The sequence below is a fragment of the Lonchura striata genome, chromosome 5, assembly GCF_050655825.1.
Source record: "Lonchura striata isolate lonStrDom1 chromosome 5, ASM5065582v1, whole genome shotgun sequence".
NCBI lineage: Eukaryota > Metazoa > Chordata > Aves > Passeriformes > Estrildidae > Lonchura > Lonchura striata.
The window spans coordinates 25,224,551-25,252,465 of NC_140707.1; the positions used below are offsets into that span (position 1 = coordinate 25,224,551).

The following is a 27,915-nucleotide window of genomic DNA, read 5'->3' on the forward strand; positions in this document are numbered from 1 at the left end:
ACTGTAAAATCCTGTTTGATTTGGCATTTCATATGTGCTAATGCTTTCAGAAATAATCAGTGATCTTTGTCAATTTCACACACCTTCCAAAAGGCTTGGCTTTCAGTAAATAGTAAGTGAAAGCATCTGTATAATGAGTAAGAACTAAAAAAAAAAGCAGGGAAAAGATCAGGTCCCTTACAAAGTATCTCAAGTGAACCCGTAAAAACTTCTCAAAATCATTGCTTTGGGCTGGTTGACTGTTGGCTCCTTCTCTTGAACTTGAGGATATTTCTGTGGAGCACTCCTTCTAAGCTCAGACTGGATGTGGTTTCCTCTGTTGTTCATGAATTCCACTCAGTTTCAGAAGGCACCAGCTCTGCCCTGTTAAGTCATTACCCCCACTAATACTTTACTCACTAAGTCGAGTTGTTTATGCTAATACCAAGATCAAGGGGTCATTTCCCTAGAGACTTTTCTCTCTCCTCTCACCTTTCTCAGTGTCTCCATCCCTTAAATCTGTATTTGTGGCACAAGTGAGTGAATTCACTGTGCATCAACTTTATCCACTTGCCTTGGGGAGCAGTAGTAATAAAGATGTGGCAAGATAAGCATTTGTGGGTAATCCAAGCAGTAATCAATGTCACCACCTGTCCAAGGTGGATAATGATGCATTAGCTGGTTGAACCCCAGTATGGCCATTTCTACTTAAATAAGAATCACATTCATATTTGGCTAATTCAGACAACAATTTTGTTCCATTTCAATGACCCAGGAATGCCTCATCTTTCTTGGGTTTTGGACTCCCTGTTGGGATTTCGATTATCAAGTAGCAGCATTGATCTATGTATTATTTATAAATTTATTTCAGCTTTTAATTAAATATTTTTTTCTTTATTCCATTGATGGACTAAGGCAGGCATGGTCCTTCTCCCTTAAATCCCTTCCTTGCCAAATTGCTCGACTAATCTGCTTTCTGCCACCTGAAAGCCCACTTCTCTAGTTCCTTTTAAAAGTATTTTTTGCTTCTGAAAGGACCAGATTGATTTCAGCTGATTTGCTTAGTAGTAGGAAGGGTTAGGCGTTCTGTTCTTCATGTGCTTTGATTATTGAAATGTTTCCCTGGGAAATCCTATAGAAACACTGTTGTTCTTTGAAGTCACTGTGTGTGTCTTGTCTAGGAAAACTGACAGATGATGTAGCAGAATTTGTAGAGAGCTGGCAGGAAAATCTTCCACAAGGAGCACCCGATTGGGATAAATCTCTTCTCAGTGAACCACCGTGCCTGACACAAAGCCATGAATCTCTGCAGGTTTGCATCAACACAAAAGGATTATTGACATAGCTGGTGATTCTATTTGGAGCAAGAATTTGACTTAATTTGAATTTTCAATGAATAATTTGACAACTTTTAAAGCTTTGAAGGGGACTGGAAATATTTGCATCTTTTTTGGGAGATAGTAATTAAAATGCTTGCTGCAACAGGTCTTCCCTTGTCCTCTCATCACCCTACTACCTACCCCCCCCGCCCTTTCTTCTGTATTTAATTACTGATCTGTTCAAATACGATACTGTCAGCATAGCAGCCAATAGAACTGTTTGGCTATGAAGCTGAATGAGTCACAAGTTGTAAAATACAGCATTCTTCTAGAACTTATCCATAGGAAGGACAGAAAGAAGCAGGGAAGCAAAACCAGAGTCAGAGCATTATTTGCTCTGTTATTATTTGCCAATGTTTAAAAAAAGAATTATTGTTGCTTTTTTTTTCCATGTCTTTGAAGTAGTTTTTCCTTTTAATTAGAATTTTCAGGATATAACCCTTAAATTAAAATGCTTTGAAACTAAAGCTGGTGCCAGCTATGGTTTATTTCTCTTGCCTTTTACTGTGTAATTCCATTAAAATGAAGGCTTTTTTCAGGTTGTCTTGGCTTATTGCAAAATTATCTATGCCTTTTTTGGGCACTGCTATGACCTTGGATGAAAGATTCAATGTCATGGAAACTCTGACATGGAGAGCAATGTATTGCCAAAGTCCGCTTCTATTTGGTGAGAGGAAAGTGATTCCTAGACACAGGCAGATGTCTATGATTTACCACAGCATTCTCTTTTATTCTGCTTATGTTTATTTTTGAAAATCTCATTACAACAGCTGTCTCTTTCATTTCAGAGGGCATATGCTCTGTGTAATATCCTGTTACATCCTCCATTTAAACAATGTCATGAGTATGTGAGTCCTCTTTCTTTTATGGCAAGCTGCACAAATGATCTCTGCATGTAAGTGAATGTTTTTTGGCTAACTCCAAAGCTATTATGAAAAAATCCACAGTGCTTTTATTATAAGAATGAATTATAAATGTTAAATGAACCGATCTATGACTTTCTCGGAAAGTATGTTTTTATCTGACATTGTTCTGTTATCTTGCTTTTCTCACTTGTTCTGGTTTTACCACTGTGAAATTGTTCCTGTTTTCTTTGGTGTAAGAAGGATCAAAGTCAGGCTCAGCTATTTTCCAGTTGTGTTAGTCTATCTCCCTTGAATATATAATCTGTTTTGATTCTGAGTGTGCAACATCCTTAGGTGCTTTCTGCCATTCTAAAGCCTTCTTACCATAATGAAAAGTCATAGTCAATGGGCCAGTTTGGCTTCTAAAAGCTGTATGGTAATCCACTGAAAAGAGGAATTTGATAACCATTTGAACTTATACTAAAATTTCATAACCTGCTATACTACTGGTCTGAGCAGTTTTGACTAGTTAAATGAAAAAAAAAATAAGGCAGGTCAGAAGATAATTTAAATTTCTTGTACCCTGGTGGCTCACTAGTAGAAATTTTGCTCTTCCTTCTTGTGAGCCTTCTGCAGGATATTACTACTGTAAAAATTAACATCTTTATTGAAGTCTCCTTATACTGCTGTATTTCTGGCTTTTGTGGATTTATGGATTTATTCAGGAAAAAGGGGCCACAAAAGTATTAATACTTATATTGATGACCTCTCTTCAAGGGTGGCAGAAAGTTTTTATCCTTTTAAGACTTTTAACCTAGTCCAACAGCACAATACCTTAGAACACTTTTAAAGTAGATTCAAACGGCATGGGTGAGTGCAGTGCAGGAGCATTCATGAAGTTGTGAGTGTGTGTTTGAATGGAGGTACAAAATCATATGTCACCTCTTATTTGTGTAAGGTCAGCAGCTGATGATGCAACCTGGTGTCGAGCACTCACTGAGTACGCCAGAGCGTGTGCCCACGCAGGAAAGCCACTTCATGGATGGCGTGTGCACTTCCAGCAGTGTGGTAATGCCATGCTCCTCTACTTGGAAATGCTGCTTGGTCCTTGTGTTTTGAAAAGGGTGCCCTTCATAGCTTCAGTTCTTTGCCTTTCTCTAATTTTGGACTCATATAATTCGTAATGAAGTGATTAAGTGAGTCAAACTCGCTTCAAGGCTACATAAATGCAATGGATTTTCTCTTTAATATGTGCAATTTGTACTGAAGTTTTTTACAATGTGATTCTTTAAGGTGATTAACCATTTTATTTTCTTAAATATTGCCAAAGTCTTCATGGCTTTGTGATATACAAGATGTGTGTTGCCAGTACTAAAAATAAGTTTAAATTGCACTTGTATAAGACTTCATTTTACAGGTCACATAATGTAAGTTTGAAAGAGGTTATCTAATTTGGTTGCCTGCCTGATACACAGGACCAAAACTACTTTGTCATCCATGACAGAAGATTTCCACTGTGGTTCCAAAAAAATCTCTTAATGGGTGCCCAGACTGCTTCTGATGGTGGTCTGAGAATCTAAATAGCTCTGCTGTCAGAAAATGTGATTTAAGATTATTCCTTCTTAATGCACCTTTAATGGAGAGAATGTGAATATGTACCAATTCTGTGTGTTAGGAAAGCCAATGTTTTAGACAGTGTTTATCTAGAGAACAGATGCTCACTGACATGCCAGAAAATAGTAGCTCTACACCTTTTCATTTCTCTGCCTGTTTCTGTAATTCAGCCATTACCTGTGCTGAACCCTTGACCTACAGTGAATGCATCAACTGCTGCCCTGTTTCATGTCACCAGCAACCCCAGTGCATTGGCAGTGAGCTTCACTGCATTGATGGCTGCTACTGCCCAGATGGTGAGTTCTGCTCCTCAGCCACACACCTGATTCTATACAGATTGCTCCTCCCCAAGGCTATGTCCCTCTCTGATCTGACTAGATTAAAAGCAGGAACTCTTTATAAACTGAGTGCCAACAGTGCAGGTAACTGACCTTCTTTTCCTTACTGACAGGAGCCTTTTCATCCCTGTAAAAAGTAGGAATAGGATTTAGCTTAGATCCACATTCTAGCTGTAGAGTTACACAATTTCAGTGAAAAACAGGGTTTGCTCTGTTACAGAGGAGGTATCCTCCTGATTGTGGTGGTTGCTGATTGTTTCTTGTTGGTTGGGGGAGGATTATTGTGGTGTCTTGGGGTTTTTTGTTTTATTTTTTTTTTCCTGGTTGGGGTGCTCAGAAAAGCTCAAAACCATGACACAGATAAAACTCATTCCTGTGGCCAGGAACAGGTTTTGATAATGAGGTTTTTAGATTGTTGTACGATTCTGGGAAGTCAGGTACTTAGCAGTGTGGTCTGTAGTAAAACTTTGCCCGCATCACCAAAGTAGATGTTGATACCCAGTTTTTTCCTAGTTACTGGCTTCTGTTGAGTACAGGATTCTATCTAAAAGAGGACAAATAGAGTTATAAAATGGATCTTCAAGTTCTTCCTCTTATATGTACCCTGATTACTTATAAGTTTAATAATATTTGTCATAAATTATGGTTTGGTAAAACCTTTTATTTTTTCTGGTCCTCTGGTAAGAAAATAATAATTATAGTAATAAGGAAAAAAGGGAAAAATCAGTAAATTGAGGACCATATAGGCAAAGATTTGTAAATGTGTTAAAAAATAAGCCAAAGGTACTCACAGCACCATGGCCTGTATGCTTGGGTTTGTAATTTTGTGTGTATGTGGTTTTCTTTCCCTCTCACCCAGTAATTAAATATGTTATTATCACTGTGTTTACTGTATCTCAGGAAATTTAGTGACATGATCCCTATAATAAAATTTATGTAACATAGTTCAAATGCACTTCTTTTGGTAAAAATTACTAACAAATAATCTAGAGATTCATTATACAGAAATGCCCATTGGTGTTGGTTCTGAATATAATTGTTAGTACTCTGTCAGCCATTGTCATGGATATTGCACTTTTTTCTTGTTTCTTTATTTCTTCTAGGCTTAATTTATGAAAATGAATTGTGTGTCAAGCCTATGGACTGTCCTTGTGACTACCATGGAAGTTTCTTTGAAATGGGTTCAGTGGTTTATGAAGAATGTAATAACTGGTAACATTTCTTACTACATTGTGAACCAAATCTTTTAATGATCATATGAAACAGCTTCTTCAAGGCCTATTTCAGTTAGAAATTGGATAAACTTGAGAAGTACTGTTTCTGCATTAAAAAAAATTCTATTCTGTGTATGTTTTGCCATTAAAGTAAAGATAAACTATTAAACTATTAATGTGGAAGAAGAGAAAATGCCAAATATTGCAGAGAATACTGTAATATTTAGTGCTGTTTTTCACTTTGGACTCTCCCTTAAAAATAAAAAGAATCTAGAATTCAAAATCTTAACAGGAGAACTAGGCTGACTTTATCTCCTGTTTGCAGTGTCTCACTCGGACATAAAAATGTAATTATGACATTAAGCTGCTGTTTTGGAATTTAAGTGAATTTTATGAATTGGAAAGTAAAATTTGTAGGAAGAGAAAGTGCCTTTTATTGGATCACCTTAACTGAAGAAAATTAATGAGCTTGCAGATGTGCAACTTTCCCCCCTGCCCCCAACAACTCTTATAAAAGTGATAAGATTCAAATGGCTTGTGTTTATTCTTCTCACTGTTATTAATCCTTAACTTTTCTAATGGTTATTAAGGAGCTAAAAAGACATAGTGACACTGGGTGGATGGATGAATTTTCACATGATCATGTCCTCATGACAAGCTCCCAGCCATAGAGACAGAGCTAACTCTGTTGTAGCCTTTTGTAAGACTCAAGACACTTGGTGCTCATTCCATAGAGAAGGATTGCAGGAAGAATGGCTGAGGGACAGCTTTGTATAATTCACAGAATAAAAATATGAAAACTTTTTGTTTTGATTTCAGCACCTGCAGTGGAGGAAAGTGGATCTGTACAAATTTTACATGTCCAGGTATGCTCAAGTATTGAATACCTTTTGATAAGTTCATTCTTCATTAAATATTACTTTTAGATGTTAACATGATGTTTCATGATATAATTTGCATTTTTATTTCAATCTACACACTCAGTAGATTAAATATTAAAATGGCTTGGCTTATCAGTTAAATGTGTTAATGTTTCTGAAAACCAGTTTTAAGAGCCACAAATCAAATATCCATAATATAGAGATGACAGGTACTATTGCCTCCTTCTGGGGGAGGAGTTGTTCAGGCATCTTGGCTGGGCATCAGGTAGGATCTCCATAACAAAAGCAAGGAAAAGTTTAGGTTCCTAATACCTGGTTGTAATATAAATAGAATTTTATAAGTTATAGAATGCATCAGAGTGTATGAGCTGTACAGGAGCAATAACTGTGGAGAATATGCTGGTTTTACTAGAGATTTAGGTGCATTATTTATGATGTTTTTCAGCTGAATGCTCAGTTTCAGGAGACACTCATTTCATGACCTTTGATGGGCGCAGATACACGTTCCAAGCCACCTGCCAGTACATCCTGGCAAAGAGCCGCACGTCTGGAACGTTCACCATATCCTTGCAGAATGCTCCTTGTGGGCAGGTAGGACTTGCAGTCCTCTCGTAACCTTTATATCCTGAAGGGTCTATTAACTGAGGGAAAAAAAGCATTCAAAGAAAAGTAAGCTACAAGCTTGTGCATGTGTATAGCTGATACTAATGGTGCTAGTAAAGATAATTCAAAAGGTGGTTTTATTTTATATTTGAAAGTTTCTGAAGCTGTACACAAGCATCACCAAATATGTTGTCTGCCTTATGTCCAAGACCCATTCTTTCCTTTACTTTGTATGTGCATTTCTGAGCATGGTTATAAAATTATGTGTGAGGTGTGGAACACTGGTGAGGTTTTTGACTACAGTTTAATTTTTTTAAGTCTCGATAGGGCTTATATTTTTCAGGGAGTTATGTCAAGGTAGAATAGGTCCTAAAAATACATACATGGTATGGGAAGTGCAGGTGGCTGAACTTGGATATTTTCTGGAATCAGGCTTTTCTCACTGTCTGAGTTCTACATGTGCATGCAGGATTTGGCCCATATTTGTATTAAAGTCATGATTACCAAGCTCCTGGACTTGCAGTAGGAGAGAGTTTGTATCTTGGCCTGATTTATGTTCTGTCTCCAATGGCCTTGTGTAATAATTTTTATTTAGAAGCAACTGTACAGGTATTTGAAATGTATATAGCCTTAAATGTGCCTTTGCTGTAATTATAGACTATCTATATATGTTAGGCCCACATTAATATATAATTGACGTAAATCAGATTTTGTGCCATTGCTTTGTACTTCTGTGGAGGTAACTACATTAGTTTTCTTTTGTGTTCTAAGTAAATGTATGATTCTGTAAGTCCTTTTGTATTAAAGACTGGAGTTGTTCTTCTCTGCAGTTTCTATTGTTAATGCACTTGAGATTTCCATGGGGAAATGAAATGGTTATATAAGTTGTCATGTTACATTTTCTAAAGGCATATTTCTATTTCTAGTACTTTTCTATTTCTGGTACTTTTCTATTTCTGCATTTTAACCTACTTCTCTGGGTGACAGAAAAGACTTAAGTAGAAACCTAGAATAAATTTGCAGTGACAAGTTCATTATAATAGAAATTATTTATTTGCAATCCAGGTAAGAGATAGGAGAGTGAGTGAAGGGAGTCCCCTCATCTCAGTGGTAGAAGTTGGAAGGTAAGAAATATAGCTTAACTGAATAGGGACCAAATATATTTTGAAATTTGGTGATCCACAAATAAATCTCTTCTGTGATTCCTAGGAGAACCATATCAGGATAAAGGTGATGTATGTGACAGGGTCTAGAAGTTGCCACTATTGAAAAAATGGATTCCTGGGTAGCAAATAAAATTGCTGTATAACACTAAACTTTAGAGCCTTTAGCTCTGTGAGATAGAAGTGTTATAATGAGTGCTGTGAAATGAAATGTTAGCAAGGAATGCACATTTTTTAAAAACTTCTAGATTTTAACCTCTGTGTGCATTATTCTTGTGATCCTGCTAGTACTTCCAGTTTCTAGGAAGATTGAGGCTGTTCAAAATGTATTTTGTTGCTGTTACAATTCCCCACTTCAAGTGAATATTTTAGTTAGCTTGGTTTTATTTTAGTAAGTTGGGCTGGCTTCATTCTGTGATAACCTTGGAATCCTGAGGAGCTGATTAAATTAGTATCACCTCAATTAAAAAATAAAAAGAATAGCTGTGAAACAAAACATAAGCATGCATCCATTCAGTTGGTGTCATAGTCTTAGAATTTTGCAGAGTCCAAGAAGCTTGAGAAAGGTGGCTGTGTATTGTAGCTGTACTATATCAAGGAAGAAAAGCAAAGGAAACCCCCAGAGAAACTGTCTAGGCAGCTTTTTTTATCAAAGGAGAGTTGAGGCCAAAGTGACTCACAACAGGGTACCTTGCAGCCTGACAAGTTTTTTATGGGAAAGCCCATCAACAGCACAAGTATCTGCTGTGGTAATGGGCAGAGCATGTCTGTGTGTCTCATTCCCTTGTGTTAGGAACACTTCTCTCTGTGGACAAAACAGATTTATGCTTTTTGGTTTAGTTGTCTGATTAATTTTTGTTGGGGAAAGGAATAACCAAGCTAATTGGCTTTCTGCCTCACTGCTGAGACTGTGCAGTGCCCTGCAGTAACTCTTGCATTCTTCTTCAGCCTGACTTGATGACTTTGCTTAAGGTGTCTCTGTGTCCAGGTGGCTTGTAGGTGAAAAAACCATATTCTCTTGGCTTTTACTGCATGTTCAGCTCCATACTTCACTCAGCCTTTAACAAAGGTAACTGATCAGTCCTAACAGGTATGGATTTTACAGAGGTCTGAGTAAAGCATTCTGGATGTTAACAATCAGGTGAGTAATCAGAGGATTATGGGATATGTCCCAGGGCTACGTGCTGCTGATTTAATTATCAGTGTACAGGTGGTAAGAGGGTAGTGAGAACAGTTTTTGTAGTATAATGCAAGAATGTGGGGCTTCAGTGCAGCTATTCAAGTGTCTAATTATCAACCAGCTGGTACCTCTTGGCAGAGGAGCTGCTTTTCAGTTCCCTAGGCACCCTCCATTATCTTTTTTTACCCATTTATTAAAATTAATGAATTGAAATGGGAAGCTAAAAGATTTGTAATGTGGAATCTCATATTTCTTGATGGTTTGAGATTTTATGTGCTTCTTTAAAAAAACCTTATCACTCCTATCTCATTCAAGCAGACTAGAAAATGTGGAAAGAAAATACCTGGGGAGATTTTAGCTTTCTGAATCACAAAGAATCCAGTCATACCGAGCCTTAGAGTTGGTGACATAAACAGTCATCAGGCAACAAGTTATTTCAAAACGATGTGAAATTTTGTTTAAGCACTTTCTGGAAGGAGAATCAGTCAAGTGATCAGCACAGCTTAACCTTATCTGAGTTTCAGGTGACAGCCTTACTGGCTTTGTAGTTTGCATGATGAGAAGGTCTTCTCAATATAGAATTTTTTTTTTTTAAAGCATCTAGTGAGAGAAATGGCCATTCCTGTGAAAACACTTGCCAAAAGCTGGCAGGGGCTGTGCTGTGAAAGAAACAGTCTATTGGAACAGAGAACAATTGTCAGGCAGAATTTCTCCTTCAGTTTAAGCCTGAAGGAATAATAAAGCTTTTGTTGATACTGTGTACTAATGTATATACTATGGAGGGTTGTTTTCTTGGTTCTCCTCTGCTCTTCGTGCCACCTGCCATTTTTTAATTTTTACCTTCACAATACTGTCCATTTGTAGCCATTGTGAATGAAATGCACAGAAACCTAATTTCTTAGCAAAGAGGAGAACCAGCAAGCACATAATTTCACGAGGCAGATGTCTGTCTTCACTGTCACTCCAGGAGAGCTGGTTGAGCTGATGAAACATCTCCAGTTATTTTTATAATTTTAGGTCATCTCTTGATGCACCTCCGTGCCTGCTTCTCTTTGATAGAACATTACTTTTTTTTAAAAAAAATAGTGATCAAATTAATCCTGTTAAGAAAATTAATGTACATCTTTAACAAGCATTCTTTCCATATTGACATTGGAAGCCGAGGTACCTGTAGTTACTCTGGAAAGTGGAAGTCCTGTCCTGAAAATTTTGATTGTAACTGAATTCTGTTAATCACCTCTCTGACTTGTTTCCATTTTACTTAATGGAGGTGTATTTGTTGTGAAATCTCAGTTAATTAACTGCTTTTGGTACTGTTGAAAATTAAGTTTCACGGAAGAATGTGGGTGTAAAAAAAGTAAACAGGATCAGTCTAGGATTTTTTAAAATAATGCTTCATCCGGACTGCAACACAGTATTCATACTCATGTGTTTTTCTATGTAACATTTTGACTTGGAGAAGTGAAATGCAAAGAAGAATAAGCAATGGTAGCAACAATAAGCAAGCTGAGTCAGGTGGATATTGTGGTATTACATGATGCCTTTCTTGATCCACAGAGCTTATGAGCATGCTCTATTCTACAACTCCCCTCAGAAATGATGTGCTGTTAAGTGTTGTTTTAAATAATGATACAAAAGATGTTTCTGTTTTTCCTTAATGTTTGCTTTAAAAAAAATGTATATCTTAAAATATGCTTTAGAAGAACCTGGATGTAACAGAACACATTAAAGTACAAATCTGGAGTTTGCTGCACTGCTTTGTAGATAGTGCAGCATTGTTAGTGAGCATCAACTCAGGGTGTCTCAGGAATTGTGTGTCTTGGTAGTGAGCTATCCAAGGATTTTTTAAATTTTTCTTTCCAAACCCCACTTCTGTGCTGATTTTTCATAGCATGTTAATGTCTTTATTAAACACATATAGGAAATCGTTCAGGATACTGATTTTTCTTAGCTGTAAAGATGCACATTTTATAAGTTCACTCTGCTAAGAAGCAGGGTATAATCTTAAACTTTTCTATCCCCACTAAGTATAACTTTTCTTATTTTCTTTCTCTCACTTGCAGAACCAGGATGGATCATGTATCCAATCTGTCAGCCTTGTTCTTAAGCAGGACCCCAAGAGACAAGTGACCCTGACTCATTCAGGAGATGTTTTGATCTATGACCAGTACAAAATTAACCTGCCTTATGCAGATGGTAAGGAGTAATACATGACCATATAACTCTTGTCAAACACTAGAGCAATATTTCAATTACATTTATACACGTTGTCAAACTGTCAGTATTGCTAACGTACTGAAATTAAAAGGCGTGTTTTAGTGATAATATTGTTATTTCTTATGAAATGCTTCACAAATTAACTTTTGGTGAACTTTTTGCACTAATGGAAGGAATTGTGCAGTATCTGCATTAGGCTAGTTGTTTCTTACATTAAAATTTTGTTTATTATAACAAGTCAAAATGCCATCCCTCACATTTGCAAGGTTTTTTAGTTCTTGCCTGAGGAGAAATTCTTTCCTCTGATACTTGAATTGAGTAATTTCTTCTCCTGTTTTTGTAAGCAGTTCACATAAATTTAGGCAGAAAGGACCCTTCTGCCCCTTAGAGATGAGCTACAGAATTTCAGACAAAAAATTATTTTTGTTTCTTTTTGCTTTGAGCTTTTAAATCTCTCTGTCCAGAATATGTCTGGCACTCTGCATAGGTATAGATGTCTGTGAGATTTAGTGTTATCTTTAATGAGGGTTTTATATGCAAATCATTAATAGATTTGATGCTTGCAAGGCCTTGGCTCTTTGGGAATTTCACAAAAAATGTTTTAACATAGGAATCCTGTTCCTGGTTTTAGGATTAGCTTGTCTATAAAAAATGTTCTGAAATGTTTATATTTTTACATTTATTTCATTTAGTCTACCTTTGTGGATATTTCAGTGAATTCTCAATGCATTTTTTAAACATGTGGTGAGTCTCAAGTTCCTTGTTTGGTTCCTAATGTTTGAATCAATATAACATTTCATGAGAAATCAATGTTTAGGGGGAAAATAGAGCCTTAATAGAAAAAAAAAAACTTAGATAAAAGTGATACAAACCAACATCAGTGACATGACAAGAAACAAAATGTAAATTTCAAGCAGGTTTCCCTTGCCTTTGAACAATCTCTATTTTTACTCCCCAGACTTATTTGAAATACGGAAACTGTCCTCTGTATTTCTGCAAGTAAAGACACAGGTTGGATTACAGATCCTCTATGACAGGGAAGGACTGAGGCTTTACCTTCAAGTGGATGAACGATGGAAGGACGACACCGTGGGCCTTTGTGGAACCTTCAATGGAAACACAGAGGATGATTTTTTGTATGCAGAGCTCCAAGATTTCTGTCTGCCACTATATGAATATCTGTAGTTAGAGTGATGGATCAAGTGTGTACTGAAGCTGAAAGGATAGATACCAAGAATAATTTATTTTGAAGTTTTTTTATTAGTGAGATAGATAGTAGGGTTCTGTTTGCTAACAAAAAAAGTTGGTAGCTTTAGCTACAGGATATCAAGCCTGGTTTTGCTTGAAATATTTTAATATAAAATTTTGGTGAAATATATATGATGCACAAGGGCTATTTTACCAGAAAAATGTCCAAAATAGAGTGGCCTATAAACAGAACTTTCTGCCTCCATGCAAGACTGTCTACAAAAGCTTTGTAGACAGCTTTCCAGCTCCTATTTTCTCCTCGGAGCCCTAATCTGCTGTCTCTGACAGAGCCTCCATTGTTCAGTGCCTGCAGACCAGCAACATGAACTGGCTGCTGCCTGGGCTTCCCTTTGCTGTGATGCAGAGCTGCCCAAGCACCAGAGCCAAAGCTGCTGGTTGCCCATTTTCTCTGCAACATATGTCTCACAGACACTAAAGAACAAACTGGCTTCTAGTGGATTAGAGTAGCCTAATGGAGCTGGGAGAAGAACACAAATCTAGGACACAAGAGGATAAAAAAAATAATAGAAGAATTTTATGCTTTCAGAACAGCTGCAATTTTTCTAACTCAAAAATAATTGAAAAATGGAAAAGCTTTCCATTATAGTTCCCATTTAAAAAGACAGATACACAAATATACCAGTGGAATTTTGGAAAGTTTCTATGTTACAGATTAAAAAGCATTATCAGATTATTATTTATAATGAGACTAAGAAATACATGGGAACCAGCTCAATGAAGAGATATTATTTATGTAAAGGTACTTAAAATATTTCTGTTTTACATGTAGTTTTGTAGCTTACTTTTGATGACAGTCTTTGGATTGCTCTCCCACAAATGAGAACCTGCACAATAGTTATATATGTAAAATCAGCCCTTAAACCTGGGGACTTACAAATTATTCTCAGACATGGCACAAACTGTGATATCAAGGCATCTTGGTATAAACACAAACAACCTGATCCAGAGCAGATTTGGGAGACTTGCCATAGGCAGTGGTGTCTTTCGCAGCACCTCAATTCCCAGCTGCTTTAGCAGTGGCAATACTCCTGACTGTGTGCCTCGTGCCATCTTTTCCCTCAAGTATAGCTCTTCATATTTAAATGCACAGTTTTGATCATTCTCTCTGTACAACAGTACTGTGCCTTGGTAATTTTGATCAAAGTCTTTATCATTCAGCTTCCACTACCTAGGGCTCATAGGTGTCTCTTCAGTTGCTTTTGCAATTATATTCCTGGAAGCTTGGGTTTTTTTCTTTTTCCTATAAATAAAGACCTTGGGAAGACAGCAGCAGACAGGAAACTATAGGTCGAGGGGAGATTAAAAATGGATTGGATATCACTAAGGAACCAAAAGGACAAATAAGAGAGTTCAGACTATCAGGACAGTGATGCTTCCTGCTCTCTTATAAGGATGGAATTTGGTCAGTTTTGATATTTTCTTCCTTATAAAGTCTCTAGAGGATATCCTCTTTTTTTTTTTTTTTTTTTTTTTTTTTTGTTTGTTTTTTTGTTTTTTTTTTTTTTTTGTTTGGGCCTCTATCTGCTAAAATATGAAAATATGAGTCTGGAAACTTATGATTACAGTTTTACAGGCAAGTGAACGAGGATATGGAATAGTGAAAGAGGAGCTTGAATCAGAGGGTGTAAGAACTGAGATCATTCTGCAAATTCACTGTATCTTTTCTGATTGACTTCTGCTTTGCAAAAGATCTCCAGTCGGAGTAACAGAGAGCACTCCAGAGCTGTTTGGAAACACATGGAAAACTTCATCAGTGTGTGTTCTCGTGCATGATAGTTCTCAGGTGGATCCGTGTGATGTTCATCTGCAGGCAGGTGGGCAGTGAGGGCAAATTCTTACTGACAAATGCATTTCCACTTAATACATCTGTGCCCATTTTCCTAGTTTCTTGTTCGCAGTTACACTGTGTTAATTTAGATATGCACTAAAGTTTGGTAGAATGTCTTGGATTGGTGATGCTGCTAGTTAAGATGGAGACTCAAAACTATTGTAGTATTCATTTTTAAGAATGCTGAAAAAAACCTAAATACTTGATTTAGGTGTCTACTATGGAAGAAAATTGGAAGGAGAAAGATGCTTACACACTGCCAGGGTATAGAATTAGCTGAAAGGGAATATCCACTTGGGATAATATGCAGGTAGCTGATGCTATGAGGACCACAGACAGTCACCAAGTCATCAGTTACATCTATTTCCCAATTCCTACCACTTCTTGTATTAGACACTAAACAGTTGTAAAGACACAGAGGTAGAATATTAAGGTTTGCCTGTGATTTCAGCAGTGCTAGGGAATAGTCATGTCTCCTGCTATAACATCACTTGTCTTTTGGGTATTTACACAATACAAAGTGCTAAAAAGCTGCATTCATGGTAACAGACTGGGACAATAAATTTTAGTCCTTCTGTACAGCTGTATAGATATCAAAGAGATTGATGTGGCAGTAGTATATAACCATGATTGGTTGCATTGTATAAAAGACACTTTTTGTTCCGAGTCTTCTTAAACTCCCTCACTGAAACAGTTTTTAATCTGTTATTTGTGTAGCCTCTTATGCAGCGGAAGCTTGTAGCATCCTTACGAAAGATCTTTTTGCTCCATGCTACCCCTATTTGAGTCCTGTTCCCTATTTTGAGCAGTGCAGAAGAGACACTTGCAAATGTGGACAGACTTGTTTTTGCTCTGCTCTGGCCCATTACGCTCATCACTGCCGAAGGTTTGGAATTGTAGTAGATTTCAGAGGAGCTGTCCCAGATTGTGGTGAGTTTCCTGTCTCTTCTAATAAATACTTACTGCCTGAGGACTTTGTAGACAATCAGCAAATAAAATTAAATCAATACAATCTTTTAAATGAGAGAAGGATTAATTCTAGTGTGACCTTTTGCACAGCAAGGTTATTTTTGTTCTTTTTTTAAAGAATTTTCTGTCTAGACAGAATTAGTACCAGTGTTTTTACAGGATTCTTCCCTTATAATTTCTTTTCTGTAGTTCTTTGACTTAGGAAACATTATAAATACTTTTTTAAGTAGTCAGAGGGCTTCAAATGTATGCAGAATTGAAAATAGATCAGTCCTTATTATATGACATTGCATATCTCATACCATATAGATATTATTAATGAACTGCATGAATAGATTTCATTTCCTTGTAGATGCTAGGTTTATCTAATTCTTTAAATTAGACTGATAGTATGATGAAGAAGATAGTATTTAGCAGTTTTTGTTGGATTATTGTCAGCTTCTGCTGTCTGACAATCTCTTGGCTTATTCTTTTACTGTCAGTGACACTGAAATACACAAAGTGCTGAAGCAAGTGTTGAAACTTGGTATTGTTATTTAGTTTAAAATTAATAGAAGATTATAGAATATATGTATCTTTATAGATAAAGGTGATGTCTGTTAACTACTCTGTAAATCCTCACAAGCAAAGGATAATATTAAATTCTTTAGTGTATATTAAATGTTTGTAATGCAAAAGATATTGATAGGGCATGTTGGGACCTCACATACATTTTTTAAAAAATATGGAATTGGAAACCCTGTCAAACAACCTGAAACTGACACCCCTGATGTAGGTCTGGCTCTACAAACAAGTCTCAGAGTCTTTTCTAAGGAGCATTCAAGAACTTAACATTTATCAGTTGTCATCACACCATGTAATAATATGTGTTTTAATGCATGATAAAGAAGATTAAGTTGGTCCAGCTTAAGCATCTCAAGCTGGAATATCTGTATGTGTATTTGACAAGGCTGCCTTGTTTGTATTTATTAGGTCATGAATGGCTGTGTACACTTGTGATTGAATGAATCATTCAAGACATTTGATTTTTATTTTACTTTTTTGGAAACAAGGATAGTTTTCTTACAGTATATTTTAAAAGTCATGCTTGTATCATTTAAAATGTGTGAGGCTGTTAGTATTTCAAGAGCTTCAGTGTTTTTTTAGTAGAGTTTTAATAAGAAACAAATATATATAAAAGAAAATGTAATATGATGTTGTACAACGTATACGTGCTTTATTTGAAGTTTTTAAGATTTTTCTTTTAAGGTGCTGTGCATTTCCAAAAGCCCATGCACAACTACCAAATGTTTTCAGAGTTAGAGGCAAAAAAGCTTCAGCTGTTAGGTTTCCACAGTGTAAATCTGGATTAATTGCACAGACTCATTGCACTTGTTATTACTGTGGATTTACATCTGTGTAGTTTACACAGCATAGTGCCAAGATAGCAATTTTAGTGGAATTTAATGTGATTGGGAACAGAGGAATGGCGATGTTTATCAGAAAACTGTTGGGAGGTCCTTGAGTCTCTTGCACCGTAATTTGAGAGATTTGTTTCGTTTGGACAGCTCTTTCATGTGGAGACACAAAGGAGTACAGTACTTGTGTATCTACCTGTGGCAGAACCTGCCAGGCACTGTCTGTGCCAGAGACATGCAGCAGTGATTGCGTTGAAGGCTGTGCTTGTCCCTCTGGAATGTATTTGGATGCCAGGACCGAGCGATGCGTGCAGAGGTGGGTGAAGTTGTGGTTCTGATAGCCACACTCACCGGGTGGTTTCAGACCACCACATTTGCAAGTCAGAGTGGAAAACTAATTATCTTGTACCCTTGTAGATGATACAGATCTGTAAACTTGACAGGGTCTCAGAATTCTACAGAACTGATGTCTGTGTTGTTCAAAAAATGGCTTTTCTATAACATGGCCACTCATCCAACATCATCAGTGCCTCTTAACTGCTACTTTCTGTCTAGTTTTTGGCATATAAAAGATACAAAACATAAGCTTCCATTTTCCTACTGATTTAGTTTGAAGTGTTCTTGAGTTACATGGCAGTATTGAGATCAATTTTTTGCATTAAAAAAAAAAACAAAACCCCCCGAGCAACTACAAAACCATCAGCTAACCAAAAAGCCCTCACCAAAGCAAACAAAGCAACTGAAATTTGAACAGCAATTAAATCAATGGGAATTTATCTTCTTTTTTTCAGTTTGGGTTAATCAATTACATGTTTTTCCTCTATTCCAGAAATGAGTGCCCATGCTATTTTCAAGGAATTGACTATCCCCCTGGAGAAAATGCTATGACATCTTTAGGCAAATGGTAAGATACAAAATTGTGTTTTCACATGACTAAATTGTGTCATATTTTTAAGAGCTGTATCAAAAAATTTTGTCTAGTTTGTTGGGTTTTCTTTTTGTTGTTTTAGTTATTTTTAAATGAAATCTACAGAATAAACCTGCATCAGTTTTCTCTGTGTTTGACAAAAATCCTTTAGAGATTAGGCTTTCCAGGCTGCTGTGTTTTGTAATGAAATACATTGAAGTGCAAAACAGAAAGAAAAGCCACACTAATTTCTTATATTCATACTAATGTGGACAGCTCCAGAAAAGCACGGACACTTCCTGACTGTCCATAGATCTTCATTGTTATTCTCCTTCCCTTTACCAGATTTTAAATCCATTTATGAAGAATTAAGAATCTGTCTTCCACTAGTATGGAATCATTGTAAAAGAGCAACGTGGCTTTTATCAACTAAGAAACAACACAAAAAGCTTCAGCCAATGATAAATAAGCATCTCTGTTATTGTTCCTTACATTTGGCATTTGTTCTTGTCCTCTTGCTCTTCCATTTGCATCATCACAGTCATGATGTCGAAGAAGAAAGTTTGTTAGGTGATCCTGGCTCCTGCCAGCTGCGTCCTTTTCAACAGTTATTTCTGTCTGGAGAAGGTTAAGTAATGTGGATGACAAGCTCGGGAAATAACAAGCTTTCAGAAATAATATCTGAGCTCTGACTGCCCGTATCAGTTGCTACAGCACTTAATTAAAAGCAGAGCAAACCAAATCATGTCCGTGGCAGATCAGTGTAGTTCTTTAGTTTGTTACAGAGGCCACATTAGAGGTTGGTGTTGTCAGACTCCCATTGCAGTGTGGGCACTTAGCAAGCACACACAAACTTCTTGTCAGCAGTCCATAAATACTGGCTATTACCAATTGATATCTTACTTACCAAGTTAGCTTATTTTTTTACCTTAGGGCAGATTCCCTGGAGTGTGCCAGGCAACCCACTGTGCATATGAGGCCCTGCAAAGGCTGGGTGCACTGTTGCCTGCCCTCCCAAGGTGTTTATGTTTACAAAATGTGCCAAACAGCCCTGGCAGCCAAGAGAAGGGGCTACTCCTGGTAGATCTTTAATCCTCCTCCTCAAAGGTCTAGTTCAGCTAATTTTGCTGACCCATGTGATGGATATATGGTTGAATGCAGATCATGTGATGGTCCAAAAATGTAGTTTTTAAAAAATTGCTGTAGACAAAAATCCTTGTTATGTTGATATCAGTGGATTTGCTTGGAATCTGGCAGCTTGTTCGTGAATAAAATTAAAATCTACTAGTTTATAATTACTTCAATTTTAGCTGGAATTAGAGATCTGTGTCTTCCATCTAGTCACAATTTTTGATGGAGGTGATTTTAAAAGGCTATATACAGATCTGTTGAGAGGCAGGGCTTTCATATGTAGAGGTACAGACTGTCAGCTCCTGTGAATTGCCTTGTGCTAAGCAATACATTAGGAATCATGTAGGAATACATGTATGGATGAACTGGAAAAAAAGTACTATGTAATTAAGTCTTTCTTTTTCTGTCACTTTCTATTAGAAACAATGACCATCTTTATTATATTCTCTCCATCCTATATTCCTCTTAATTGCTTCATTTTTGAAACTTCCCACTTTCATACTGGATTTTTTTCTCTATGGAATAGCTTTTCTACTCTCTTTCTTTCAACAAGTTCTTTAAAATATTTTTCTTGATGTTATACCAGCCTTTGAGTTGCCTCCCTCTCAGCTCCCTTTGGTACTCCTTTTCCTCTCACCCGAGTGATTCTGTGCAGTCCTTGAGTGCTTTTCCTGGAGGGCGTTGGGATCCATACACAACTCCAAATGTGTTCACAGGGAGGCTGTAGCACATACAGAATTTGATTCTGAATCTGCTGACCACCCATAGGAGTCCTGGAGATGTTTTAGCCATTGCAAAAGAATGGGAAAATAGTGCTGGATTTCATAGCCTCAGGTTCTTTAGTGAAGACCAGGGCCTGAAACCCAGCCAGCACTGCCACAGTTTTCCCTGACAATGAGCTGCAATAGGAGCTGCTACCATTTTAGAAAAGTACAGGACTATTTTGGCTCAAACTAGAAAGGAGCAGACAGTGTAAGTTTTCTCAGTGCTTCCCTGCATACAGTATCCTGTTAGGCTGAGTTTTGCACAGCTTTGAACAGTTTCATGCAGGGAAAATATGTTTTGGGGAGCAGTATGGGGGCATGTTTGTGTATGAGTGTTTTTGTCAGTCCATGCATCTTAACTCCTAATAACATTATGCATAAAGCAAAAGTTTGGAGTTTAACTAATGTTCTTCATGAGTTAAGACAATGCACTCTTTATCCACAGTTATAATGTTCAGCGCAAACATTTATAAAATTATTTTATATTGACTTTTTCTGCATTGCTAAATTGAATATATAAATGTTTTAGATCTTCCTGGCTCTCAGTACATCTTTGTGTATTTCTATTGCAGCCATTGCAGGAATGGCGTAATGAACTGTGATAACAGCATAACAGGTGAGTGAAGAGAGAGGGAAAAGATACTTCAAGCCCAATGAATAAATTTTCTCCAGTCTTGGTGGAACCCCTTTTCTGAACTAGAAGATAATTTGTACACATTGCACTAACTTCTGGGAGGTGATCCATAATTATCTATTTGTGTGTTTGACAGTAATACTTCTGTTTTTTTAGCAGCCTACTATTCAAAATACTGTTAGATCTGAACAACTTTTCCCCCCCCTAGAACTTTAAAACACTAATTTTTTTGTTTTACATGCTAATGCAGATAAGCTTAGCTGCATGATAAACAGCAGATTTTCAGTAGGGCAAACAAAGATTAACTTTGCCTCAAGTAATATGAGGAGAGGCAACTAAATGTTACTAGTATTGCTGGATGTTATTATTTCCATCCATATTTCACATCCATAATTGTTATGTTACAAATCCTTATAGCACACATTTACAGAATACAAAATTTCAGGTGTGAAGAATAAAGCATTTGTCAATTTTCCCCCCAGCACACAGCTGCCCAGTTGGACAGATTTATATTAACTGCAGCAATCCACAAGTGGATCCTGAGCTCAGCAGAGAGAGGACTTGTGAGAATCAGCTGCTAAACCTCACCTTCCCAGCACACCTTCCTTGTGTGTCAGGTTGTGTCTGCCCACCAGGGTGAGTACAGACAGATCTGCATCTTCTGGTGCCAAAAACATGATCAATGAATCCTACCTGTACCATTTGAGATCTCCAAGGCTGAGCATCAAACTTGTGAAGGCTTACCCCACAATACTGGCTGTTAAAGTAGTAATAAATGTTAAACCAAGTGACAAGTGGAGCTAAATACTTCATAATAATATGATCAAAAAACCAAGAATACAGAAATGGCAATGAAATAATTTTATTCAATCTGTGTTGTTACAGTAGAATAATTTTTATCTAGATTTTTTTCCAAATATTTAACTTCTTATTTCAATATTTGGCTGAGGGGGATAAGTTTATTTATTCACAGGCATAAATTTCAGTACTTTTTCCTTCAAAAGGATCTTTTAAGTCTTGGGGATTTATGCTGATAATGTACAGATGAGCTGTTTTTGAATCAAGCACTGTATTGTTGAGAGAATTTGGATTATAAAAATAACAATGTGTTTAAGTTATGCTAGTCTTGATGGAATTCAATTTCTTAAGCACATAGCCTGACGTTTTTTGGTGTTATAACTCTGAAATAATTTGAACTGTTGAAACAGCTCAGCTGACATCTGTGCACTCATGCTGAGTGATGTGTAGATATTTCTATCTCATGATAAAATATTGCTACTCAGGATTTTTGGATTTTATTTTAATACTCAGAAACATGAAATGTGAAATGGTTGATATTAAATGGAACCTGTAATTAATGGAACTCACACTATGGGACCATACTGAAAAGTATTAAGGCAGAATTGGAAATTAACTGGAGGCAGATATTTTCAGAATTGCAAAAATTCACCCTCTTGGACCAGGCTGGCACTTCAAGGCTACCTTCAGCAACACTATATTCTCTATTTTGCTGTGCATAACCTCTGAGCTTGTGATCTCTACTGCTTCCTGATGGAATTTAGGTCTAGACTGTAAACGGTTTGGGGATTTTTTTAGCATTGGAAGAATCAGTGTAAAGCATTGGTGATCCTAAAACTCTATATGGTAGTAAGATGCAAAGTGTTATGATTTCCTAAGGACAAAAAAACAAAATTAAGATGATTTGTCTTTATTGTAATTTTGGCAAACTGTATTCTTTTCTACAGTATATTGCCTGTAGAGATACTAGCACAAAATTATTAGGTTTTGTTTTGTTGGGTTTTTTTGTTTGTTTTTGTATTGGGTTTCTTTTTGAGGACTTTTTTTGTGTTTTGGGATTTTACCCTCAGTGCTGCTTAAGGCAGAGCTAGGAAACAGTATTACAAGCCTAAGGTTTGAATTAGGAATGTCAGTCTCTACTGATGAAGTAGAAATCTACTAAGTCACTTACCAACTTGTCAAAATTGGTGTCTTTTAAATATTCAGCTCTAGGTGTCCTATATTGCTTATATGTTTTTTTTTATTTGAGGTTGCTTTAGGAAAAATTAAGATGATCCTAAAGGTGTGTGGTTTTCTGGTATGCTTCTGGAAAAGCAAGAGACTTATGCTGTGTATTAACTATGCAGGTTTTTTATTGAGATAATGAATCTTAATTGTTTAGGAGTTTTTAGTAAGAGATTCATTTGATAGAAGCTGGATAGAAACTGAATATGAAGAGCCCTAATGCTTTAAGTCAGTCACTAAATTTGCACTACAATAATTCATGCTGCAGATTGAGCAATTTAAAGTCAGAGCCAGTACAGCACGAAAATTTTTAAATTAAATTTTTGGAAGAGAAAATTAGGTAAAATACCACCACCTTTATACAGTACCTCATCCTGTGTTCATGTCCTTTCAAGCAGTGCAGGATTCAAATGCACTGTGAATTTATGCAGCTTGGAAATGCCTTCTCTAGGCTATCAGTTCTTACTGGTGAAATAGAAAACTGAGGTGACATTGTCCACTTTAAAAGGGTAAAACAGTCATGGAATTTCTTTGATCTTAACATTAGTCCTTTACCTGAAATAATAAGTTTCATTCCTTTATTCATGCTTTTGTTCCTGCTTGAGATCTTGCATCGGTTTTTCTTGGTTAATTACATGTAAGCTAAGCTGATTTAAGTAGCAATGAAATCAGTTAATGTGTTTGATTAGTTGACTTAGGTAAAATAGTTTCAAAAGTGAGTGAAGTACAGGAATATGTCACAACTAAGAAACCTGTTTAGGAAGGTACATTTTTTGAGGAGGAAGAAGCTTTCTGATCTGTTTTGCGGGGTGATTATTCCTCAATGATACCCTGAAAGGTGCTTAACAAAAAAAAAAAAAAAAAAACCTCTTATCACAGAAGGAAATAACATCTTTTCACAGAAATTATGTTAAGATTTCAAGGGTGTGACATTTTTGTTTTGCAGTGCATTTTTCTAGTATGTGAAAGCTGAAATATTCTTTCAAATACTTCACTACTTCTAGCATTACTTCTTTTTTTTGTGCTTACAGTGCAGCTGTGCTTCATTCTTTTTCCTCTGCAGTGAGTAAATCAGATGCAAGTAACCATGCTTAAGTAAATATCTAAATTTACAGGAGATCATTCTATGGGTTACAGTTTTTATGGTACAAAAATTGATGATATACTTTCTGTCTATTTTAGAAGCTGTTGAAATCAAACATTAATTCTCCTGAAACTCACTTCCTAATATTGATTCACCCTACTTTGCCTGACATATTAAGTAATTTTTAAGATTTTATTTATATTTTTTCTTACTGGTTTTCATCTGTCACCATTTAAAGGGAAATGTTCTATATTTCTATGTTGCTTTTCAAAAAAATATGTAATACACTATCAGTGCATATTTTTCAAGTACAATATTTGAATTACAATTTCTGCTTCTGGGTTTCTATGAATCAAATTCTTTTTCCTCCTTAATGATAACAAATGTGCATGATTTGACATGGAGACAGAATCCTTAATCAGGCTGCAGAAGAGTGAAGGAGAAGGAGGGGAATAAACAGAAGTAGCTTTCTACATTTCTGGATGCTGTGTGACATTTGCTTCAAATGGACATATGCTGGTTTGTTCCTTTCCTCTTCCATTGGTTTTCCATGGTTTCCAGTCAGACCAGTAATGATCTCCAAAACAGTTTCTATTCCTTGTTGCTTACAGCCTGCTCTCAGTGTTGCTGTCAAGAAAAGCAGACATTTTCCTGAAGGAATTACTCGTGTTTTCCCACTTCCCTCATTGACAGGATTTTATGCTTTGACTGCAGCATGAGTTGGATTTAACTGATCTGTACTTTATAGAGTGTACAGCATAAAATTTGTGCTGTATTTGCAATATGTATAGTTTTGTGGGGGTATTAAGTGGTTGGATTTAATTAGCTTAGAGGTATTTTCCAACCTAAATGGTTTTATAATTCTGACAAGAGCCCTGCCAGATTTTTGAATATAGGTGCTTTCGTGTGGACTGACTCAGATTGTTTAATGACATACATCAGTGTTTATTTTAGATCATGTTATCCCTTCATATTTCCATTAGCTGAAATATTTAGCATTTTTCATGTCTATTTCATAATAATTCCTTCTTGTTGGAAAAACCAAGACCCACCATCTTCTAAATATGAATAATAAATACAAATTCTGAGAGTTATGTCAATAGCTTGAAATACATATTGTCCCAAATGCAATTACTAATGTGTTTTATTGCTTCTGTCACATCTACCTATTAGATATTCATAATTTTTCCCTTCTGTGTTTTTGTTCCCTCTGTAAAGCTGTTAAACCAACCATTATGCAGTTAACCTAGATCAAGCAGTGTCTGCTGACTTTGCAGTATTTTGAAACTTCAGTTTCAAAATTTTCGTTACTACTTTTTTTGAACTCTAAATCGTAGCCAGACTTCTCTTCCTAATCATGCTTATAAAACTGACTGTAATTTTCTCCTTGTTTCACTGACTTTTTTTTATTTCCCTCTCAATGTTAGTACTGCAAGAGAATAAAAAGTTAATTCTCAGCTGGCTGTTAGCAGTAGTTATCTGTAAATCCAGGTCACTCAGTTTCTCATTGTTCAGCAACATCCAATGCCCAACTTGATGTTTTATTGAGTGTCAACAGACTGATCTTAAAAAGAAAGGAACATCACTTAAGAGTAACTAAGTAACTAAGAACATAGTGTGTTCCATAATTCCAAGTAGGTGTATTTATTTTTATGGCCTGTGAGTGTTTGAATCTCAAGAACAAGGCAACTGTATTGTAGTTTTCTTTTTTCCTTGCACTATATGTTTAATTGTTTGCAACTATATGGGCCACCTTTTTAAGAAAAATGCCTGACAAATTTTTTCTTATGTACATTTAGGAAAAACAAAGACAGTCCTTTCTCCCACCCCCACACTCTAGATGCAACTTATTATTTATGACACAGAAGTATATATTTTGTGCTAAAAACTTGACTTTACTGAATTTTTGGAAATTTAACATAATTAGAATTTTTATGGCTTTCTCTTTTTTTTTTTTTTATCACATATTGCTCCCATAAAATAGATGAATAAAGAGTTAGTAAATTGAAAACTGTAATATCCTGTAATTGCAATGGAGTCTTTAAGGAATATCATACCAGATTTTCCTTCTAAAACTGTCTCCATTATCATTGTATTTCTGTGGTATGTATCAAGTGACACATAAGCTGAAACACATTCTTGGAAGGTTTTATTAAAAAAAAAGAAAACTCATAAGTTTCTAATTTTCACGAAGAAAACAGTTAATGTTGTTTTATGAATGTTCCTATGGACAAACAACTCTATTAATGAAAAATTAAGATGGGAAGAATACAGATGAGTTTCAAATATTTTTAGAAAACTACTTTTTACTAATATAATTACATTGACCATGTTATGTATTAAATTAAGCCTCCTTAGATTAAATAAAAATCCTGTGCTTTTGGTGCATGTTTAGTATAATTTTTCAGAAGACCTACTGCTTCTCAGTTTAAAATCAGAATTTACTATTATTATCAGTGTGAAAATAAAACCTGTTTTCTGTCCAAACCTTCCACTTCTGGATGGCCTTGCTGCTGTTATCAGGCTAAGTATTTTTAATCTTTTAGTTTAGGCAGAGCTTCAGAGAGGTCTGTAGAGATCTAATGTTTTCCAGACAAATAAGGATTAGCCCCATAGGGACACCATCATGGCTATGCACTTGACTATTTCCTCAGGAAAATACAATTCTCTTACAAAGACTGCATCAATGTTCCTGTGTTTGGGTGTTTCAGGAACCAATATTTATCCACACCAGGTTTTATGCTGGTTTCTACTTCTGATGGCAGTAGACACAGCATGCTAAATGTGCAGGAGCTCATTTCCAAAGAAAACATCTATTGCCGTGCCCTTGCAAGACCATCTAGTTCTTTTCCATACTTGCCTGTTTTTCAGACTTGCAAATTTCCTTAAAATATTTTTGAGTTCCTTATTTTCTCTTGCAATTCTTACAAACCTTCTTGTTTCCCATGTTATAGTTTATACCAACTGCAAATAAATATCTATTTTTTTTTTCCTCTGTATTTGAATTAATTGACTGTAAAACTGCAGCAGTATCATTCAGGTTCTGGAGCACCTTTTCATATGACTTTCTGCTTTCTGACTTGTTTTTAAGAGAAATATTGAACTCTGTCACCTAGTTCAAAGGAAGACTTCCATTATGTTCAGAGTTACTTTCTGAAATTCTGGTACTGGTGGTAGAGCTGATTGCAGGAAAGATTCCAGTCCTGTGTGAAGCTGCAAAAGAAACTGACTATCTCAGTGAAAGCATCAAAATAATTTGGTAACACAGAAAGATGAGAATAATGAAAACCTTCAAGCATTCTACAGAATTACTTAATATTTTGGTATAATGAACCAGTGGAAAGAGGAAGAAGAGATTTTAAGGAGCTACCCAAATGAAACAGAAAACAGCCAGAATATATTAACTTTCCCTGTTGAGACTGTGAGTGGATGAAGGCATTAGGTACTACAGTAATGTTACTACTGTTGGATTTTTCTCTCAAAATTTATCTTGTTTTCTGTTTATTTTGTTCATTTTTTACTTCCCTTAAACTCTATTACAGGCCTTTGTAGGACGATCTGTGAAATCTTCAGAGAGCAAATTTCATGTTGCAGCAAAAGTACTTGTGGGTGCATAAATCAGTTGATGTTAGGCTGTTGCAGGAGAGCAAGGCAAGAGCTTGTGCAAGGCACAGACTATTGAAAACTGCCCTGCTGGAAGCTGGGAGAGAGATTTTACTGTTTTGGTACAGATTTGGGATCTTTGCAGAAGCAAAGAAGTGTTTGAGTCATGGACAACAATACTTCTAATGGTGCCTTTACCAAGATTATTTACATATTTCTGTAGGTGTGAATGAAGAAAGCTCTAGATAATAATGAGATAATAAAGAAAGGGAATGCTCAGCAGGCTGAAGTGAGACAGTCATCCTTTGGGAAGTGGGCCTTTGCAGCTCATTGTAGGCTGGACAGTGAGTATAAGCATCACGAAAAATGTCTGATACTTCAAAGAGGAGCAGTGCAAGGCCTCTCTGTAGGGTATTTGTGGTGAATTCTTAGATCATTGAAATCTATCCATTTGCTTGGCTTTACAAGAGAGAAAGCTGTTATCACTTTTTTTTTTTTTTAAATCCAGTGTAATAACATGAGGAAAAACCTGCATTTAGTGTTACCTTGTCAGTGTGATCTCTTTGTGTCTGAATGTGCCCTGTTCAGTTCTGAGCAGCTTTAAACCAGTGGGAATTTCAGTCTCACAGTTGATTGTCTCCAAGTGACACAATGCTTGAAATAAGTATGGATTACAGAGAACACTTCAGCTACCCTGGAGGAAAATTAGTTTTTCAGTTTAATGGGGGAGGAGGGTTTATGGTGTTCTGCACATTTCCGTTCATAAGCCTTACAGAGATGTAAATTTCTGTCTGATACATAACACACTGAAGTCTAAGTCAAATACAAATTACAAATCTGTACAATTTAATTAGTAAAATACAAATGTTACTAATTACCAGCTCATTAATATGA

At 36.2% G+C, this 27,915-nt stretch overlaps 1 protein-coding gene across 4 annotated transcripts in view; it reads left to right on the forward strand.

Annotated features, from left to right (window-relative positions):
- OTOG (otogelin) overlaps positions 1 to 27,915 on the forward strand; it is a 147,324-nt gene that overhangs the window by 10,651 nt on the left and 108,758 nt on the right. For 3 of the 4 annotated variants that reach the window (XM_021525661.2, XM_085580146.1, XM_085580147.1), the window contains exons 9-23: positions 1,161 to 1,291; positions 2,147 to 2,253; positions 3,162 to 3,271; positions 3,988 to 4,113; positions 5,259 to 5,367; positions 6,189 to 6,235; positions 6,696 to 6,841; positions 11,260 to 11,392; positions 12,372 to 12,549; positions 14,372 to 14,496; positions 15,228 to 15,440; positions 17,027 to 17,192; positions 17,706 to 17,780; positions 20,251 to 20,294; positions 20,795 to 20,948. In XM_021525661.2, the coding sequence (XP_021381336.2) occupies positions 1,161 to 1,291; positions 2,147 to 2,253; positions 3,162 to 3,271; positions 3,988 to 4,113; positions 5,259 to 5,367; positions 6,189 to 6,235; positions 6,696 to 6,841; positions 11,260 to 11,392; positions 12,372 to 12,549; positions 14,372 to 14,496; positions 15,228 to 15,440; positions 17,027 to 17,192; positions 17,706 to 17,780; positions 20,251 to 20,294; positions 20,795 to 20,948 (1,864 nt within the window). The other variant, XM_085580148.1, reaches the window with a different exon arrangement.